The 18,691-nt window shown below is 35.6% G+C and overlaps 1 protein-coding gene and 1 long non-coding RNA gene across 2 annotated transcripts in view; one reads left to right on the forward strand and one right to left on the reverse strand.

The window, feature by feature from the left end:
* The window catches only part of LOC123632181, a 191,686-nt gene that overhangs the window by 128,542 nt on the left and 44,453 nt on the right, over positions 1-18,691 (reverse strand). The gene's annotated exons all lie outside the window — the stretch shown is intronic.
* Positions 2,943-3,424, forward strand: LOC123632180 (uncharacterized protein KIAA1143-like). The gene is given in 2 exon segments (XM_045542269.1): positions 2,943-3,003; positions 3,006-3,424. Coding segments are annotated over 2 exon segments (459 nt in total). The 3' UTR covers positions 3,404-3,424.

Raw genomic sequence — 18,691 nt, forward strand, 5'->3', positions numbered from 1 at the left:
AAAGAACATGCTTTAGTATTAAAACTGTCCTTGATTCTTTAAACTTTGCTCAAAAAATTCACATTTCAAGGAAAACAGATCCAGATAAATGAAAATTCAGAGAACTTAAAGTAAAAGGTGTAATTTATAATCAAAAATTTTCATTAATACCTGAAGATTTCTGTACTGTAGCAGAAATTTTATAGAATAAAATATCATATCTATATAGAGAGAGTGTGTATAACTAAATTTCTAACATCTCTGTAGCTTTCAAAGATCAAACCCAAATAATATCTTCATTGGTTTTAAATCCTTCTTCTCAGGATCTCAACGTACATTATTACATAATAAAATCCATTTGTTACACTTACTCAGGTGACAATAGATGTTATATCTATTTTGTAGAAAAGGAAATCAAGCCGATTTTATGGGACTTCACTAATTTAAAGCAATGAGTCAAACCAAGCAAAAAGTTATGATCTCAAGTCAGAAGACCCAGCTCCCCAGGTCTTCTCTCTTTCTCTTACTTTCAGTAACTAAAATTAATATACTTAATATACTACTGAGCCACTCAGAATTTTACCTACTGTTTGTATAAGATAAGCTCAGTGAAGTAAAAAATTAAAAAATAAAAGTCCATATTTTATCTTTAACTTCAAATAATTCTCACCTTTGGAAAATGTAACTCATGGATTTTTCTAGAATAAAACACATGAAAATGAACAGAAAAATAATATACTTGGGAAAAATAAGATTCTAACACTGACTGTTCTCTTTCTTCTTGAAAGTCTTGCACTTGGGTCCTGGCAGAAGTATCAGAAACTCATACATTACTGATCTTTATTCCCCTTGGAATTGCAAGTGCATACTCAACATCTCTGATACATTATACATTACAAAAGGATTACCTGAGTAGCTTGTTGAACATCCAAGTACCTCAGGTGGTTCTTATCCAGGTAGTCTAGGGACTCAACTTTCAAAACACTTGATCTAGGAGTTAATAAGCCAGTTGTAAAAACAAAAAAGCACACATAAGACAAGAACAACATATAGCCATCAATGCAAGGCAAACGTTGCAACACAGTCAGTTGTGTGATCAATGGAGAGAAAACGTAGGCATGATCAGGACCTCCTCCACAGGTTGGAGTTCTCCAAGTTACTTAATTCACCAGATTTGTTTTCTTGTTACTGAAGTTTAAAGGAATCAGACATAAGTTATGTCTGTCTTCCCATTTCTGACAAAAAAAGCCTGGGGAAATATTTCCCAGGCTAATATCTAAGTCCTGCCAGTCATCCATCCAAGGCTTCTTCTGGATTATACTGAAAAGAACTATTTCTAACCTTGAAAATTATGAGCAGTTAGGAAAATACTTCTCTCTTATTTTTTAAAGAACTATGAATTATAAAACAAGATATAATATTTTGATTATCAAATTAGCAAACGTTAACAATCATGAGAGAAGTCATTCAGAAGCAAGAATTCAGAGAAACAGTCATTTAACATAAATAAGTAAAAACGCATCTAAACTTGAGGGGGATTTTAACAAGGTTTATTAAAAACTTTTATTTAAATATTTTGCATTCCCTTTCATCCTAGGAAATGATCAGTAAAGTGTACAAAATTATAAGAATAAGAACACATGTTTCAGTATCATTTACAATACTGGAAAAACTTTAAGCAACTTCAACATCCAAATATAGGGGATTGATTAAATAAATTATGCTACATTCAGTGATAGAAATTTATTATCCAGTCAACAAAGTTTAATGATTTTGAAAATGATAAATATATATATCTAACAGGTGGGACAAAAGCAGTCCTTAAAATAATATTAAAGCATAAAGTTATTTGTGTTTTAAGAAAAACAAAAGAGAGACTGAAACATGTTGAGTGGATAACTCTGATTAGTAGAATTATAAAGCCTTCCTGTATTTTCCAAGTTTTTTTCAATGAATACATAATTATGCTCTAATTATTTTGAAAATAAGTGAACAAAAGTTTTCAAAGCCTACTAAGATAGGAAGTGTGCTAGAAAAGGAATTCCTTGTACAACTTGGAGCCAGTGAGTTAAAGGGAGAGGAGGTAAAAATGAATAAACAGCTCTTATTTCGTGTATTTTGGACCAAAACAACTCAAACGTAATTTTGATGTCTTTAATTAACAAACAGAATTTAGGACACACCAAAATACATTTACTGAACTCTATGAGGCAGTTTTGCAAGCTTGGAACCCCTCATGTGCTGCGACAGTCTATACCTGGAAGAAGCTACAATGAAAGCCTGTCGGGCATGAAGCGTTCAGAAAACGCCAACCCTTCCACTGTTGAATCACTTCCAATCAGCCAACATCCTGTTGTGCACTTAATAAGCCTGCTTCTTTAACCCAGACCCCTACAGGTGACCCCGTCTATGGTGAGAAAGGGGGAAGTGAAGACAGACTTTCCCGTGGCCCCGACTGAGAATGATGGAGGTTATTCATGGATTACTGATTTAGTTAAAAGTAAATATATTCCTCAGAGTATGGAGCTCTCTGAGTCTTACATCAAACTGCAAAGCTTCAAGCAAAGGGCTTGGCAGTGTCTTCATCACAATTCCTAAGAAACCTGTTCTCATCAACAAAAAATAAGATACTTACCTTTGTGTTTTGCCAATATCTCTGTTAAGCATTTGTACCATATGTATTTTTCTAACTATGTTAAGAGGTTTAAAAGAAATAAATATGTGAGACTTTCTTATCTTACCTTTATGTACCCTGGCAACCTGTTTACTCTCCGTTTGTATTCTCACAAAGTACAGGGATGGTCTCTCAGCAATTGGGCATCAGCGTCCTCTCAATTTGCAAATATGTCCCCAACTTCATTTTGAAAATGGTATTAACTGAGATACTTAAGAAAGTAAATTTGCGGCTATCGCCTCGGTACTGTCAGTGGCGGCCCCGGAGCCCGTCTTTCCCCAGAGCTGCTATGAGCAAACGGAACCAGGTGTCGTACGTGCGGCCGGCCGAGCCGGCGTTTCTGACCCGCTTCAAGAGCGGGTCGGCTACAGGGAAGGGCCCACCGTAGAGACCAAGAGAATCCAGCCTCAGCTCCCAGATGAAGATGGTGATTACAGTGACAAAGATGAACAGCCCCAAGTGGTGGTTGTTAAAAAAGGAGATCTATCAGCTGAAGAAGTCATGAAAATTAAAGCAGAAATAAAGGCTGCCAAAGCAGAGGAAGAACCAGCTTCAGCTGATGGAAGAATCATGTATCGAAAACCAGTCAAGCGACCCTCAGATGAAAAATATTCAGGTTTAACAGCAAGCTCAAAAAAGAAAAAGCCAAATGAAGATGAAATAAATCGGGACTCAGTTAGAAAGAACTCACAGAAGCAAATCAAAAACAGTAGCCTCCTCTCTTTTGACAATGAAGATGAAAATGAGTAAGTGTAAACATTTTGGACGTAGTCTCCTTGGAAAATACATGGGGTGTTTTTTAAAATAACATTTTTTTCCTATTATAAGGAGTTCATTATTTAGAAAATACAGGAAAAAAATTAATAAAATAAACTAAATCTGTCCATCAATACCTCTCTGACTTGAAATGCCAACTTGGTAAAGTTAACTACTATTACCATTTTGTTATTTCCTGTGTTTGGGTGTGTATGTAAATTACATATTTTTAAACAAAATACATCTTGTTTGTATAAACAAAATTGTATAAATACAATTGTATATGTTCTCTGTCCTGCTTCTCACTTGACATTACATTGTGAGCATTTGTCCAGGTCAGTAAATTTCAAAAACCTGACATTCTTAGCTGCAGAGAATTTTACAATTAAACAGATCCCCTGTTGTATCTTCCTCATTAAGAGAACCCTACTTTGGCTGGGGGAGATGATAATGTGTCTAGTTAAAAATACCTCCCCAGCTCCTGCTAAGGGTGGCCATGACTCAGCTCTGGCGAGTTAAGAGTTAGCAAGTGGAATTCTGCTTAATAAAGCTGCTGAGTTTTTTGATGCAAAAGGACAGACTTGGCAAGCATGAACATTTACCCTTATCTCTTCATCCTGTTTGAAGTGCAGACCTGAAACCTGAGGACCAGAGCCATTTTTAGGCATAAGGAAGGCAGCCATTTGCTTTGGGTGGTTTAAGTGGAGAGACTGAAGGAGCCTGGATCCTTGCTGGCATGCCTTGAGCTGCTGTACCAGCCTTGGACTGCTGACCTCTAAACTTCTTGAGACATGAGAGGAATAAACACTATGCTTATTTAAGCCTCTGTCAGGTTTCTCTCTGCCAAATGCAGGCCTAAGTAATAACAATAACTGGTCAAACATGTTTGTATAGGCATCTCTGAGTATATGTGATGATTTCCTTAGAATGAATTGCTGGAAGCAGAATTACTGGATCAAAGTATTTGAATATTTTGAAAGCTGTTGCTATTTACTTTCAAATTGTTTTCTAGAGAGACTTTTAGCATTTCATTTACCATCTATAAGAGTCCACGTCACCTCATGCATGATAATAGTGCACCAGCCTCGGAGTGGCACCAGGCTTTTAATTTTTGCCAATTTGATGTATTGAAAATGGTGTTTAGTGGTTAAATTTAATTGGCATTTTCTTTGATCTACCAGGGAAGCTAAACTGTTTTTCAAATGTTAAGAGACCATTTATATTTCTTTTCTGAATTAACATGTTCATTTTCCATTAGTATAATCACATTTTTCTAACTTGTAAGTTAGTTAATCAATGATTTTTGTTCTGTTTCCCAACCTCTGTATCAGATAAAGAATCACCTATATTCCCTTGTTCTTTGTTTTTATTTCTTACATTTTAAACTTTATTCCATCTGGAATTTATTTTGGCATACTTTTTCTTGAATAATCAATTGTCCTAGAACCATATCTGTTTCTCACTCATTTGAAAGGCCATCTGAATGAGAGAGTTTGCCAGGTGTTGGGGTAAGGAAGGGAAGTGCCGTACATTCTGAGCCTTTCCAGGTGATTCCTCCAGACCCTGCTTAATCCTAACAATTTTCCTCATTAGTAAAAGTCAACCAAAACTGGTGGCTTGTTAAAATCCCATCCTTCACCAGCCACATCCACCTGAAATTATGAATTTCAGATCATCTTGTCATAAATTTGGTGCCACATCTATGTTTCCCCCATTTTAAGTACCCAGTATAAATAATACTCAAATGTGATGTATGTGTGTGGGCTAGGGAGCCTTAAAATAGGCTCTTTCTAAATCACTCAAACTAGTCCTGAAGCCATGCTGCAGTACTGTTTTTAATATATACTTACTTGTTACATAAGCCAAGGGTTTTTTTTTTTCCCTAATTTATATCATTACTACATCTATTCTTGTACCAAAGTACACTGTTTTAATTACTCTAAATTTTAATATGTCTTAGTATCTGGAGGTGGGAATCCTGAAGGCAGGGAATTTGTTTTATTCACCACTGTATCCTCAGTACCCAGAAAAGTACCTGGCATATTAAGTGCACAATAAATATAGTTATATGAAAAAAAAAAAAAAAAGAAAGTAAATTTGCACATTCACTTTGTAATTTTTTATTAACTATTGCATATAGGATATATTACACTGCATGGTGAAAAGTTAAATGAAGTATATTCTGAGAGATTCTGCCAAAAAAATCAAGAAGTCAGTCCCTTCTTTATTTTCTCCATAATCTTTTTTTTTTTTTTTTTTGAGACAGAGTCTCGCTCTGTTGCCCGGGCTGGAGTGAGTGCCGTGGCATCAGCCTAGCTCACAGCAACCTCAAACTCCTGGGCTTAAGCGATCCTACTGCCTCAGCCTCCCGAGTAGCTGGGACTACAGGCATGCGCCACCATGCCCAGCCAATTTTTTTTCTATATATATATTTTAGTTGGTCAGATAATTTCTTTCTATTTTTTTTTTTAGTAGAGACGGGATCTGGCTCTTTCTGAGGCTGGTCTCGAACTCCTGACCTCGAGCAATCCACCCAACTCGGCCTCCCAGAGTGCTAGGATTACAGGTGTGAGCCACCGCACCTGGCCATAATCTTCTTAATGTTCAGAAACTTTATTATTGTATGGTCCCCTTTGATTTATCCTATTGCCTGGTGTTAAAGAAGTACTAAAATAAAATAAGTTCAATGGGATTTTTTTCTCCTTTCCTATTTTAAACGTGCCAAATTTTAATCAGTCTCATTGAGTTTGATCTTCATTGAGAAGTTAATGAGGCTACATTAATACCACTAAGTCAAGTCATTTCAATTTTTATTGGCTCATAGAAAAATAGAGCTGGAAGGAGTCTTAAAGGACACTAATGACTGTCCCCAATACATAAAAATATTCTTCAGCTTTTCTAGTGAATGATCATCAAGGCTCTATTTGAACATACCCAGTCATGGAGAACTCACTAAATTTTGTGGTGAACATTGCGATATGCCACTGGACATCCTTCAAGGAGGACTTGTTGCTGGCTACTGGAGTGCTCATTGTAAACAGCCTTCTCTGGAAATTTCCTCAGCTGCATGGACCTGCCAAGCCCAGCGCCATGCCCTTTCAGAATGTCCCTAGCCAATGATTAGCCCAGCTGAAGCCAATTCTGAAGGGCCACTTGGCATCCACTGCACTAGACATCTGCAAAATTCTGTTTAATTCCCCTGCTTTCCACAGGTACTCTATGGGCACTTTTCAAATAATTCCCTGAACACTAAACTCTGTCCCAGAGACTGGTTCCTGGGAACCCAACCTACAAACTACCTTTTCATGCAACTCTATCCATTGTTTGCTTCATTTTTCTCCTACAGGGCCCCAAAATATGCCTCTTGCATTTACATTTGGTAATTCTTCTTCTGTCCTCAGAATTCACACAAGTAGGAATATTCTGATGTTATCTGAAAATTCCTTTAAGTATCTGTTTGTTGGAATTTCTTAAAACACAAATAATCAATGTTATGACAACAGTAACTAGATCAATATTTACATCAACATATAACTTGCAATTCTTTCTTTAAGAATTAAAATAGAAATTCATTCAAAATTTCTGAAAAAGTAATTGAGATTTTCTAAAAATATTTTGTTTCTAAAAATAAAAATAATAAGACCTATTTCATCAGTTGGGCCCTTCTTTTCCAAGATGAATGCCACAAGAATTCATTTTACTAGAGTTAATGTTGGGTTTTTTGCTATGGATTAGTATTTCAGCAGGGATACAGGAATAGTAAAATCCTCCACTGTCTGTATTCCTAACCCACCCTGACCCTCATTCTGTCTGGAGGTAATGCAACAATAGTAGCAAAATAGGGGGGGAAATAACATTTTAATAATATATAAGTCAGTGTCTGATTATATAGAGCTCTAGTAAAACCCTGAGTGGAGCATGTAGCTTCAGTTCAAGTTTAAACTGAGGTACCCTAACTTCCTTCAAGTCTGAATCCAACACTTGGCCTCTTACTACCTGCCAATTGCTGAAAAGAATAGGAACTAGATATAAAACCAGTATATTCAATTGTGAGCAGGCCCCGAGCCCAATCATTCATCTAAATGCATAGCAGAGAGACAATTATGCATGGACACAAGAACCTTCTTTAACAAACAGTAATCCCACATACTAGTAATCATAGTCAAAATTGTGCTCAAGAAAGCAGAGTGATCCCATTGGAACTGCTTTATCCTTGAAAGAAAGCTCTTAGGAAGATGGAGAAGAGATGTGAACTCTTCACACATTCTTTTCTACTTGCCACTGTCTTAGAATAGAAATATTTATACCCCAAAACACCTCTTCTGTGTAGATTCCTTCTAATACATGCTTTCAAACTTCCCTTCTGAACACATGTATTTTCCCTCGGTATAAAACAACCTACCCTAAATTTACTGATATAGGTTCAAAATAAAATAACACACTTGTGAGCCATATGATCATTGAAATTATCTAAACTCTAGTCTGTTTGCAAATCTTAAAAATGGAAATAATAGCTACCTAATAAGTATATTATGAGGATTAAATATGCTATCACACGTAAACTGACATAGTGGTTAAGAGCACTGGAGTCAGATGTCTGCATTTTAACTCCAGTAAAGTTATTTAACCTTGCAATGTATCATTTTTTCCACATGTAAACAACACTTCTTTCATAGCTATGTCATAGGTAATGAAATGAAATAATTCACATAAATCATTTAGTATAATGATTGCTTAACCATTATTAGCTACGGTTCTTCCCTAAGAGCCTAGAATGCAGGAGGCACTCAGTACTGCTGGTGCTGTCCCTCTCCTCCCAGCACCCACTTTTTTTACCTTTAACTTTCATTGTCTATGGAAAGTATATATGTCCTTTACTACTTATCTTTGTCAATAATGATGGATGAGGAACTAATATCCTTGTTTTTCTGCTAAAGAACTCTAATTAAGAAGCCTTTGGTGTTATAGTACATCTTTTGAAAGTCTTTTTGTGGATTTCTTCTAAAAACTTTATCCAGTGGAAGGTGCACATTGATGCTAAATCTGAAACTTAGAGTAGATAGATAAATGTATTTTATATTTATTGCCTTAGGCAATTTTTCATATAGGTGGCACACATAACTTAGCATAAGCAATATATTGAACTCTTTCTAATCCAAGTGTGAAAATCCTTGGATAGGCATAATTTTTAAAGAGTATGAGCACCTTAGAACATACTTGAATGCCTCTCAGACCGTGTGAATGGGTGGGGGAGAAAGGCAGTCTTTGGGAGCCAACATTATCTTTCATGGCTCATCAGAGCTTTTCTTGGGTCATTTTCTTTAACTCAGACCCATATGAAAGTGCTTTTTATTTTCTTAATGAACTATTCTTACACAAAATTGTGTGGCCAGTCATGTACTTTTTCAACATATGCTGTATTATCCAGGCACAAGTTTACAAAAAAGCAATTATTCAGTGTTACCACTTCTGTGCAATTCCAATGTGACATGAGCATTAAATCTACTGTTAGTTGTAAATGTTCTCATTATTCATGGCAGACCAGTAGGTACTATAAAAATAAATCAAATGCCACTTATTTAATTCCACTTCAATTCAATAATGTTTTAACTTCATCAGATTTCTTTAGAACTAAGAAAGATGATTCCGAATCAAAATAAAAATTTTCATTTCCCCATCATGCCAAAATACTTTAAATTTTCTTGTTCTAAATGACAGAACATTAACTTCAGAGAATCAAGCACCCCATAAACTCCATTATACTAATACTAATTAAGATTTCTAATTTTAGGTAAACTCAGAACAATTTGTTCAGAAACAGAAGTGTCTCCTGTTATCCAGCATAACATGATGGAGACAGAATTAATCAAATCTACATCTATACATGAACAGACTCTTTAAATAACCTTAACTTCTAGATGCCTCAGTTCACCAGTTTATTAACAAGGCATAAAACTCTCCCCTCTGACAAATTTGGTAGTCTGTTTTAGAAATAAACCACACCTATCAATTATGAAATTAAAATTCCTCAACTAACAGAACTGCAAAAGATAAATCTCCTACCATGTATTGGTCACTTGGAAGTCAATAAAATTCACTTTATTTTGTGTTTAGTGAAAAATGCTTTAAATTGGAAGGAAAGGTAAATGGGGAATGTATGGAGAAAATTATATATTAACTAGGATACTATGTGTCAAACGTTATTATCAAAAAGAATTTAAAACATTGAGTAATATTAATTACAGACTCTTATAATCTCAGGTAAAGATCAGTCTTCTCTAGCAATGGCTTATTTCTCAAAGTATCTTTGATTGACCAGAAAGCACAGAGTTAAAGATACATTTTAGACTTCCTCTGCTAAAGCCATTTATAAGCCACCCTTGATATGCTCTCACAGCCCTCAAGTTTTCCACACCAATGATTATAATTTTTATTAAAAATTATTTGCTTAGTATCTGCTTCTTGCGATATATTTTGAATTTTGTGAGAACAAGTATATTCTTGGTATTGGTTGTGCTGTATACCCAGCACCAGTACTGTCCCTGACACAGACAGAGTAGATTACCAAAAAATATTTTGTTGAGTAAATTGTTAAATGAATGAATTAGAGAAAGAATATACTCATGAAGGAAAGAATGAATTAACATGGTGTGGTGGCATGTCTATAATCTCTGCTACTCAGGAGGATAAGGTAAGAGGATTGCTTCACCTAGGAGTTTGAGGAAGAAAGAAATGAACAATTAAAGTGAAAAATTCCCTTAAGCAGTTGGTATAGGGACATTTTTATCAATTATTTTGATCATAAAACAACAGAAGTATTTAACAATTATTCCTGGGAGACAAAAGTAAAAATGATAAAACTTAGTATAGTCACAACAGGTGGCATTTCATTTTTCTCTAAAAAATTGCAAATAGTGAAAGTTTAGTGTGTCACAGTAAATTAATTTCAACATGTTTTTGAAGAATTTTCCTGGAGGTCCTAGATTGTATAATAAGGCAAGGCAAGGAAACATAAGACGTACAGATTGGAAGAAATGAGAGGGTGGAATCTCTTCTTATTTGCAGACAATACGATCATGTACATAGAAAATCCTAAGAAATTACCCCCCAAAAAGCTATTAGAAAAAATGTAGTAGTTTTAAAATGTTTATAAATTATTTGATACTCCTCTCTTTAAGAGATGGCACCTGATTTCCCTTCCCTGCATGGGACATATCTGTCCACTCAACATCTCCAGTGCTAGCACTTAGTGAGTGCCAGGCAACACGGAGTGCATTTTCCATGTATTGTGCCACTTAATCTTCACAACAAATTTCTAAGATATGAATTTAGCATCCCTGGTTAGAAGGTATGGAAATGTAAATTAAGAGAAGAGATAGAAACAGGGGAAAGTCACTCATGAACTGTCAGAAGAAGCTCTGTATGTGTCAGCCACCCACACTCTTCTTCCCAACTCCCACACATGCAATGGTATCTTGTCGCCATGTTGATGCCAGAGAAACAGCCTCTTTAAAAATCAAGTAGTCTAAATAAAACTCCCAGTTAGAGTTATCACCATAGAAAGGTCCTCCTAGTTTCGCTAATGGCGAAATTTTATTTTTATTGCAGGAGTAAGAGAAGTGACCAGAGGGCATGCAGTCTTCTTGTCTTCTCCCTATCTCCACACCCTAACGTAAACCTTGCCAGGCCACATGGCCTGTGACCGTGTGTGCAGTTCTTGTAGTTGGCTCTTTCTCTCAGGGATGACCAAGACCAGTAAACACACACACACACACATAGGTAAACAACTTAGAGGATAAGTCTTGGATATTCGATTTTCATCTGAAAGAAATTCCAAAAAGAAAAAACAGAGAAAAATAGAAAGAAGGAAATAATAACCAAAATAAATAGGACACATTTTTCCCAACTGAGAACATACAACACAAATTTTTAAGTTGAAAGAACCAACCAAAAAGGAAAATGAAAACTTTTTAAAAGAATCTTTTAAAAGGACTTCTAGAATCACCTGTAATATGTAAATAGTGGTATAGTGTTATTTGAAAATAGACTTAGATTAGTTTTAAATGCATGTTGCTAACTCTACAGAAACCACTGAAAAATTTTAAAAGAAATATAATTGATAAACTAAGAAAGGAAAGAAAATAGAATCATATAAAAGGTTCAATTAAAACCAGAGATGGCAGAAAAAGAAGGGAAGTTTAAATAAATAAATAAATAAATAAATAACAAAGAAAAAGTGAAACAGAAAAGTTACAAATATGGTAGATAGGCCGGGCGCGGTGGCTCACGCCTGTAATCCTAGCTCTGGGAGGCCGAGGCGGGTGGATCGCTTGAGGTCAGGAGTTCGAGACCAGCCTGAGCAAGAGTGAGACCCCGTCTCTACTAAAACTAGAAAGAAATTATCTGGCCAACTAAAAATATATATACAAAAAAAAAAAAATTAGCCGGGCATGGTGGCTCATGCCTGTAGTCCCAGCTACTCGGGAGGCTGAGGCAGTAGGATCGCTTAAGCCCAGGAGTCTGAGGTTGCTGTGAGCTAGGCTGATGCCACGGCACTCACTCTAGCCTGGGCAACAGAGTGAGACTCTGTCTCAAAAAAAAAAAAAAAAAACAAATACGGTAGATATTAACCCAAGTATATCAAAAATTAATTTAAATGTGAATGGTCCAATTTAAAACCAGGTACTGTCAGAGTAGATTAAAAAAAAATATACATACACAAGACCAAACTATGTGTTGTCCACAAGAAATTCCCTTTAAATATAAAGTCAGAGACAGGTGAAACAAAAAAAGATGGAGAAAGTTATATCACACTAACCCTAATCTAAATAAAGCTGGAATAGAAATATTAATTTCAAAGAAAACAGACTTCAAAAAAAGGAAAATTCTCCAAAAAGACACAGTAATCCTTAATGTGCATGCACCAACAACTGAGCATCAAAATACATGAGGCAAAAACTGATAGAGCTGCTAAAAGATATAAGCAAATCCATTATTTTACTTGGAGACTTCAACATCCCTCTTTCAGGTAGAATAAACCAAGATGGAATACAGAATGTGACAAAAGAATCTAACTGTATTACAAATGTATAAAACCACCTCACCAAAACGGGTGGGAGAAAAGGTGCTGTGCACTATGATGTACAGGTTAACAGTTCTGATACCGCTCTAAGTGAAACCAGAATTGAACGATTAGGTACGTGGATAGTAGCTGGTGGGATCTGGGTTTCTCATTGTTGGAGTGGGGATTCCCAGGTAAGTAAGGGGAGAAGGGTAAGATGATCAATGTGGTAATATTAATATATGAGAGCTGTCCACATCAATAAGAACTCAGGTTTTACTTAGCACAGATACAGATATAGACACACATTGGTTAGCATGCAAACATATATTTCTATAGTCTGTCAGCCCAGTACCAGTGATCACACTGAAGGCCCAAATCTTGGTTTCTAATGTCATTTTCAATAAAAGGAACTACAGATTCTTGGAGAAATGGCTGATTCTAAGACGATAGCAGGAAATACACAAGGTGAGGTCTTGTGGTAACAGAAAGTAAGGAAGTACTCAGGGAAAAAAAGCAAACTACATTGATGGGGGTATGTCAAGTAGGTACAGGAGCCAACTGAAAGCTTTCCCAATGGACAGTGCTAGAAAAATTTGGGCAAAAAAATAAAGTAGTATTTTATTATTGCCCAAATGTGAAATAAATATTATAAGTCCATACTGACATAAATGATTAAATAAATTAATATAAATGAGAGGAAGAAACAAAATTCCCTTACAGAAAAATTCCAAATAAATCTATGTAGTTATTCTACCTTAAAGGAGAAGGAGCATAACTCTTCATTCCTTAAATATAGGCTGTGTGCAGTGACTTTCTTGCAAAAAGTAGAGTATAAAAAGGCAGAGAAAAGAGCAGTGGAGAAACCTGAAAAAAAAACACTATTTCAGCCAGGTTATCAAGGTAAACATCAATAATCTTAAATCATGTTGACACTATGTACCTTTGACATAATGTGAAAAAGATGACACTTTACCTCTGTGATCTTCCTCCCTAAATCTTATTAACTCCAGCCTAATCATGAAGAAACATCAAAAAAAATCCAATAAAGAAGCACCCTACAATATGCCTGATGAGTACTCCTGAAAACTGTGAACATCATCAAAAACAAGGAGACTGAGAAACTCACAGCCAAGAGGAATCTAAGAAGACAGGACAACTAAAAGTAATGTGGTAACTTCGATGGGATCCTGGGGCAGAAAAAGTAAAGTCAGTTAATAAATAAAGAGAGAGGAATAAACTATGGACTTTAGTTTGGCATCAATACTGGTTCATTAAATGTAACATAGTAATTTAAGATATTACTAATAAAGGAAATACAGTATATGGGGTGGGTATATGAGAGCTCTGTACTATCTGCTTGATTTTTCTATAAATCTAAAACCATTCTAAAAATTAACATCAATTAATTTTTTTAAGTTGTTTAATGAAAATTTCTTACACAGAGCCTCTAGAAATTGCATAATCCCAAGAACAAAGAAAGATTTGAAAAGTTTTCAGAAAGGGAAAATGTGGATGATTTTCAAAGTAATGAGACTCAGGAAAGCATAAAACTTCTCATCAGCAATACTGGGTGCTGGGAAAAAAATGGGAAAATGCCTTCAAAGTTTTGAGAAAAAAATAATTTTGAGCCAAGATAAATAAATAATTTGAGCCAAGCCAGACTGCTACCTGAATACACTGGCAAAATAAAAACATTTTCAAACTTTCAAAGACTCAGAAAACTCACAGACTCTTGCTCAAAGAATTATTAAAAGATGTTCCTTAGCAAAATAAAAAAGGAACAAAAGAAAGAGGAAAACATAGGAACTAAGACACAAAAATAGTATTCCAAACCCTGAAATACAATGAAATCTTGGAGAAATGTATATACAGCAGGAAGAAAAGGAACATGGTCCAAAGCAAAATTGAGTATCAGAAGCTTTGAGAAGACAATCTTGAAGACCCTATAACAAAAAGTATGGTGAAATATCTAAATCATTATAGTACAATGAACAAATATTATAGTATTAATTCTTTAAATACAATGTTTACCTCCATGCCTCAAGTTTTTTAAATTATGGGTCTCATTCAAGAAGCCAAATTTGGTGAAATAAGATTATATCTTCTCCTATGGCTTCAAAACCCTTCCTGGTTGTTTAATAAACAAGATCTATATACTCAATAGTTTGATCTCCTTATTGGTAAAATATTTAGAATAAATTTGTAGACCAAGCATGAAGGACTTAACTATAGTTATAGAATACAATTCAAATGCTATAAATATGGATAATTAAAAATCATAATATGGTGGAAGGAGGTAGGGAGGTAGAAAAGTTGGGAGAGGTGGTGAGCACTGTAGATGTGCTCGTTCTTTCATCAAAGAGTGCGAAGTCAACAGAGTCTGCCTGAGGTTAACTGGTCAAAAAAGCAGAAGTTTAATTCTATCAAGTACTGATATAAAGCATCCAATGAAAGAAATAAAAATAAGTATGTGACTGAGAGAGTGGCAGTTTGGGAGGGTGTTGCAGGAGTGAGGAGAAAGTAATATATAAGCTAAATTCCTTATTTCTCAAAGTAGGGAGTTAGTAGATATTCACTTAAGTTGATAAATCAAGAAATGTAGATAATCACATATGAGAAAAAATTCTTCTAAACAAAGAGGTGTTATTCATTTTTAAATTTATTTTAGCTCAAAATTCATAAAATTAAATTTAAGCTTTGGTTATTTGAAAATGTTAATGCTAATCCCAAATTCTAAAGGATAAATGACACCTACATGACCTGCCACTGTAATTGCAGTCTATGTTCCTTAGAAATGCACAGACCCACGAACCAAGGGGAGCACAAAGCATGTAAGTCTTTACTGTTTAACAAAGAAAGAATGAAAATAAATCCACTAAACATTCAATTTATAATATAAGAAAGGAAAAACCTAAGAAATAGAAATATAAGAAAAACAAGAGAAGAGAAATAATATCCTAAAGATTTTTAAATGACCAAATAATAAAAGAAACATAAATAGATCTAAGAAATAATCCAAATATTACTTAATACATGAAATAGACATACCTCCAGCAAGTTGGTTTACGTTAACAAAGGAAAAACACTGGTATATATAATTAGGAATAAGAAATGGAATATAACAGATAAAATTATATTATTTTTAATTATAACACGTAGGTCCAGAGTGAATGTGAAGCAATTTAAACACAGACCATGCAACACAGGACCTCATAAGCCAGGCCCAGCAAATACACAAATAACTTGAAGGTGAGGCCACATTTATTAAGTACCATTTGGATAACAACAAGTAGAGCCATTTATATGTAAAGGGAAAAACAGGATACTTCAGTAACAGGGACGCTGAATAATGAGATTTCCAGAAGAACTGAACAATCAGCAAACCCATACTGCAGTGGCATCAGGCAGAAAGCAGTTTGCATAAGTGAGAAGCCAAACGGTACCTTCTTTGCTACAATCTCTGAAATAGACATCAACTAAGAAGTGACTTGGTCCCCAAGGTTTGTCAACTAAAGAGCAGCTCAATATGAAAAATAGGAGAGAAAAGGAAAGGGGCAAAGGCAGAAAGACTGAGAAGTGAATAAAACAAATAACATTTCTGGTTTTGTTTGAGGAGACATCCCATTCCATTAGCTTTCACAGACAGATTCCTTCTTAGGACCAGTAAGGACTTTAGGGATCACTTTCTGAATCTCCCTCATTTTTCCCTTGAGGAATATGTGTTCCTAGATAAGAAACAAAGAAAGTCAAACTCCTGAGAAGAAACTCCAGACTCCAGATTTATGGTAGATTTACCATTTCATTACACACCACAGTCTCATTTACTTCTGAAACTACCCTTTACAAATCAACAAAGGGGTGCAAAGCGAGAACTGTAGTAAGGGCCTACAACTCTGCGAAGGCACTGGCCTAGCTAAAAATAATGATAATAATCAGCCACTGTCCCCCCGTTTGCTTCTCTGTAATGGCTACTCTGGAGTCACATAGCTGGTGGTCATAAAGATTCCTAATTTTCTCTATAGATAACATCACCTTTTCAAAATCTAAAAGATATCTTCCAGGCCTCACATTCCAGTGCAGCAGCTGACCCGCCCAGATCAGTGGCCCATACCAAGGAACTGACTTAAACTAATATTGTGACCCCACCCAAGAACCAGCTCAAGAAAGAAGACAATTTCTACACCCCTATGATTTTGCCCCAAACCTACCCAATTAGCAAGCCCAATTGCCTAACCCTTTGCCCACCAAACTATCTTTAAAAACCCTGTCTCCCACACTCTCAAAGAGGCAGATTTGAGGAATCCCTCCTGTCTCCCCACTTAGTGCTCTGCAGAGTTAAACCTTTTCTCCACCACATCCCTCACTGTCTCAGTGTATTGAGAGAGTGGCAATACACTCAGTGTATCTTCTCTGTACAGTGGGCAATACAACCCAGTTGGGTGACAACACTTCAACAAAAGATGTGGGGTAACAGTATATGATTTTTCACCATTTTTTATTTATTTAAAATCTTTTTATTTTTCTTACGTAGTGATTGAGCAACACCTACATTATAATTGAGTGGGAGGAGAAAAGAAAATTTTGTTTAAAAAGCCATCTCTAAACTCTACTTTGCTCAATTTCTACATGGCTGTTCCTGCTGTAGCAGTGAGGGAGAACTTTCCCTTTCCCCCGAAAGTTAGCCAAAAAATCAATTCACAATTAAGGCAGATTGATAAGAGAAAGGTTTATTTCATAATACCATGTGCATGGGGATAATCACATAGTAATTACCAGATATCCCATTGAAGTTCAGGTATTTTTATGCACACCTTTTAGAGGGGACAGGGGAAAATGAGGAGTATAGGTAATTCTGTTGAGGGGCTAAATGGTTGTTAGGGAGGATTAATGGATGGAGAAAACAGATTCACTTGACTGGTAAATTAGCCTGAGAGACAGGTCTTATGTTTTAAATGGGTTGGGCTAGGTCTGGTTGCATTCTGTAATATTTTGAGATAACAGGGAGAGGAAGGTAAGTGAATTGCCCCCTTTGACCTTTTGATCAGGTCAGTCTGGTTTGTGCAGATGGAAGAAAGCCTCTTTCAGTGCTTTTTGATCTTGAATGGCCTTGAATTCAAAATATTCCTTATAACAAGGAGTCATATTTTGGGGTGAAATTTCCTGAGCTCCTTCACTGCTGAACCCATTGCACTCTGGCACTTTAACAGAAATCATCTGGCAATGTGCTATCCTACAGGGACATGGCAGCACATCTATCCTGATTCTTATTCAAATGTATAAACCATTAAGTCTCCTGTAACAGAATGTATAATAAATATGGTTTTTGCCTTTCAATACAAGATCAAGCCACAGTTTAAGGCTCTTTGTAATATTCCTAGCATCCTAGTCTCCAGGCCTGTAAGAGCACTTAAGGACGAAAACTTGCCACTGGCATTGTTCTGCAATTCAATTATGCTGGACGTTGTAGGAAGCAATTCTAAGATTCTGAATAGATTCTTGATGAAAATATTGGCTAGGAAAATTATTGTGCCCTCATGCCTATCCAGCACATCTGGTAGGAAAGGATTGTCACTTTATTTTCATTCCACGAACAATTAAAAAACTAATTTGCAGTTTGGGACAAACAAAGAAATCTGAAACAGCAGTTGACTGATTGAAACCTCTTCAATAAAAGAGTAATCCTGACTAAATTATTTTAAAAGACTTTTTGTTCTTTAAAAGGTTTATTGAGTTCTATTAATTTAAAAACTATGATTTATCCTGGTTTGAACTGATATTTATCTTTGGGCTAAATAATTGTACATAAATAGGGTGGTGGTGGGAGAACTGTACTATAGAGAGAAAGGGTTAAAAGACATGAGTGGAAAGAAGTTCACAAAAGGCTAAGCAAAGGTTCCCATAGACCCTGGGTGGGAAGAAGAGAAAATATGAAGGAGAAGGGAAAAAATGATGCTGACAAGCCATGGGACAAATAGAACAGAAAAGAAATGATACTGAAAGTTCAGCACTTGTCCTCAAGGATGCATCAGAAGAACGAGAATAAGTGGTTTGAGGAGAAAGAAAGAGAAGTTTATCACTTTGCCAGCAAAGGGGGAAAATGGTAGACTATTACCTCAAAATTCAAATTCCTGTACATAAGCAGAAATACAGAGCTTTTAAAGGGAGGGCCCTCAGTTCTAGGCTATTGTTGCTAATGATTCTAATCATCCCCTCTCTGC

This window comes from Lemur catta, chromosome 2 (genome assembly GCF_020740605.2).
Source record: "Lemur catta isolate mLemCat1 chromosome 2, mLemCat1.pri, whole genome shotgun sequence".
Lineage (NCBI taxonomy): Eukaryota > Metazoa > Chordata > Mammalia > Primates > Lemuridae > Lemur > Lemur catta.